General features: G+C 34.2%; 1 protein-coding gene across 2 annotated transcripts in view; it reads right to left on the reverse strand.

Annotated features, from left to right (window-relative positions):
• The window catches only part of lrp2a (low density lipoprotein receptor-related protein 2a), a 333,042-nt gene continuing 329,583 nt past the window's right edge, over nt 1-3,459 (reverse strand). For both annotated transcript variants that reach the window (XM_043693942.1, XM_043693941.1), the window contains one exon: nt 1-2,226. In XM_043693942.1, coding sequence (XP_043549877.1) covers nt 2,050-2,226 — 177 coding nt within the window. In that variant the 3' untranslated portion in view covers nt 1-2,049. The remainder of the gene's footprint in view (nt 2,227-3,459) is intronic.

Raw genomic sequence — 3,459 nt, forward strand, 5'->3', positions numbered from 1 at the left:
TATGATAAAATAACAATTTATTAGATATTTTGAGCAGATTGTTTTTCCAGTAACAGATTTTTTTCTTGATCGAAGTACAATATAAATTTCATGCTAATTAAAATACATCCATCAAAATTAGCATACAAAAGATTCTAAAATATTCAAATCTTAAGGTAAAATATATAAAACTATAATCATATTAAGTACAATCAATATGAAGATGTGCAGGCCTATAACTAGTAAATTTAGGCAGCTAGTTTAGGCCATTTATTGGACAATGTCTGTTGGAATTGTACTTCAGTGTGAAGTAAGCCAAGATGAACGGTCACCCAATCATTCCTTGAATCTTGACGAATAAGAGAATATATAGAACATAGAACAGTACAGCACAGAACAGGTCCTTTAGGCTACGATGTTGTGCCGACCATTGATCCTCATGTATGCACCCTCAAATTATCTGGGCCTAATCATTTTAGTATTGCTCATGAGGTATAAACTTAAAATGTAATCTGTATTAACAGTCACTTGTATCCAATGCTATATTTAGTTTTACTTTCCAGTTTTAAATTGTATTTACTTTTCACAGCGTATTTGATTGTAATTAAAGGAATATCTGACAATCTCACACTATTTGTATCAACAGTTTTATTTTGAATATATTTGCTCCAATATTTAAAGATAGCAAAAAAAATGTCTGAGGGTATGAGATGCACAAAGCTTTTTTTTTAAATCAAGTGGATGTTTTGCTCACATTTGTAACTAGACCAGAATAAACTGATTTCATTTGGTCCCTTTGAAAATGTCTGTGGTCAGAAAAGCATTGTTTTAGTAGGTGTTTTCCTCCACATTTTTTTAAGTGAAGAGTTTTAGAGTTAGAAACAAACTCTGTTCTTCCTCTCTAATTTCAAAGCTTTGATTTACAAGAACTAGAATTCCATTCAAACCAGTGAATATGACTATCCCTGTTGCACCAAGGTAAATGAACCGTTAAGCTGGAAGTCAAGTTAAAAGAAAAATGTTATTGATCCAAATTTTCTGAATGCTCCTATATTTCTTTACATAAAATATTAGGAAGCATTTGCTACAAGTATTTGAATCTAGTCGAGCAGTCTATCCTCATTATTTATTATTTAGGTTTTTATCATAAGTTGTGTAGCTACCATTTTTTGCACATGCCACCCTGGTGTTTAACAGTGCTTTCCCTTACGCTGTCCTGTCCTACACCCATGACCATAACTTCAGCAACAACCTGCTGACTTACAACTAATTAAAAATGAACAAAATTAAACTATTTAGATTTCAGAAGAAACATTTTACAGAATTAACAGAACAAAACAATTATGAAACAATATCTTTATGAATATTTAATTTTGAATAATCAAATGAACTTTTTTGTGAAGATCTTTGCTTACCTGGATTGGAGCATATCTAGACTTTTTTTTAAAAGTCAGTCTTCTGCAATTAACAACTAGTTCATCATAGCTTAAGTGACCATTTATTATTTATTTCACAGTGTACAAATAATTGAAATGCTAAAGCTCCAGTGTACATGTTTTATATATATTTTCTATCATTTAGTTCCATCAAAATGTGAAGAATTCCTTCATATTATGTGGCAAGATCAGTAGTTTTCACATTTAGAATTACTTTTGTTTATATTAAGATTAGTAGTTTCACCTCAAACTTTACGTTTCCTCAGATTTCAACCTTCAATACAAATCAGCCTTTCCCTTGGCAAAATAATTGACATAATCTCTTCAAAATTTACAAATGTACAACGTATTTATAACATTACATATCTCAAACTTTAACACAAGTCCAGTGCAAAGTACCTCTTGATTGAAAGTTTTTTTCAGATAAAAACACCAACAAAAAAAGCTGGCACAAAATAGTACTGAAGATAAAGGAACAGACAGATCACCTCTTTTGACAGCTATTGGCTCATTCTAATTAGCTTTAAAAGGTTTTTTTAACCAAATATTTATGATATGTCCAAATATGCTGGCTGTATATAAAAATATAATGTATCAGAGGAAAGTCTGTCTCTTTCTCTAGCTCAGTTTTGAATTATGCATTTGAATCCTCTTTGACAAGAGTAGCTGTATCTTTGAAAGTATTCTCCGTAGGACTATATGTCAAAGGTTCGTCTTTTTTTGAATGCGACTTACTTGGAAGTAATCCAAAAGTATGAGAAGTGGCAGCGGTTTCTCCAAGTGGGTTATTTGTCTGTTGCTGTTTCTGGCACTAGGAAGTAGAAAATAAAGACATTCAGTTAGACAAAATCTATTTAAGTAGACTGTCCTTTAGAGTGGCCGTTATGAGATTACGATTTTACTTAGTACAAGAAATGAAAACAAGCCTTGCGTTGTGATATGTTTCTGATGCAGAAGGAGAATCATTACAATTGAAGTGTTGGAGCATCAGTTCCGTGCTGTTAACAAGAAAAACAGAGTTCAAATTTTGGTCTCAAAGGCATCCAAAGTCTGCAAATGATATAACTTAGCCGTTGCTTTCCTGCTGACTAGAAAAAGCAGCACTCGTCTGACATGTCTAATAGGATTTTATTGAATCATGTGAAAGATAAGCACCTTCTGTGCCTACTTATATATTTAGCAACTATAAATTCCGCGAAATATCAGATGAGAGACTCAATTCTAATTACTGCTATGTAGCAGTTTAGTGTGTCGACCAATCTATCCTATGCTCTTTTTTGATTCTTTAATTAAAACACTTGTAATGGCAATAATAATTCAGCTCTTTGTATCATAAGTCTACCATTTATCATCAGTGTGGTACTCTAGGATACAATTGGGTTAGGTAACTCTAAGATATACTAAATGTCAGATTGAGGATGATACATTTTATAACATAGGATCTCTTCAGTCTGAGGATCGTTAAAGCACTTTAATCATGTTTAAAAATAGATATATTTGCATTTTGAATAAATTCCAGCTACACTGCCAAAAAAAAATAAATTCTGCGAGCCAAGCAATTGCCTCTTCATCTGCTGTGTTGCTGTGATTGAGTTTGTAGAGTAGACATGATTTGGAGAAGTACAGCACAGATTATGTCTCCTCACAAGTGCATAAGGGAATTGTACTGAGACCCCAGCAATAGGTATTGGCTCCAAAGGGGCATTGACTTCTGGACATGTTTAGCAAAGGTAAAAACAATGACTGCAGATACTGGAAACCAGATTCTGGATTAGTGGTGCTGGAAGAGCACAGCAGTTCAGGCAGCATCCAAGGAGCAGCGAAATCGACGTTTCGGGCAAAAGCTCTTCATCAGGAATAAAGGCAGAAAGCCTGAAGCGTGGAGAGATAAGCTAGAGGAGCATGGGGATGGGGAGAAAGTAGCATAGAGTACAATGGGTGAGTGGGGGAGGGGCTGAAGGTGATAGGTCAGGGAGGAGAGGGTGAAGTGGATAGGTGGAAAAGGAGATAGGCAGGTAGGACAAGTCCGGACAAGTCATGGGGA

Source organism: Chiloscyllium plagiosum, chromosome 7, assembly GCF_004010195.1.
Source record: "Chiloscyllium plagiosum isolate BGI_BamShark_2017 chromosome 7, ASM401019v2, whole genome shotgun sequence".
Classification (NCBI taxonomy): Eukaryota; Metazoa; Chordata; class Chondrichthyes; order Orectolobiformes; family Hemiscylliidae; genus Chiloscyllium; species Chiloscyllium plagiosum.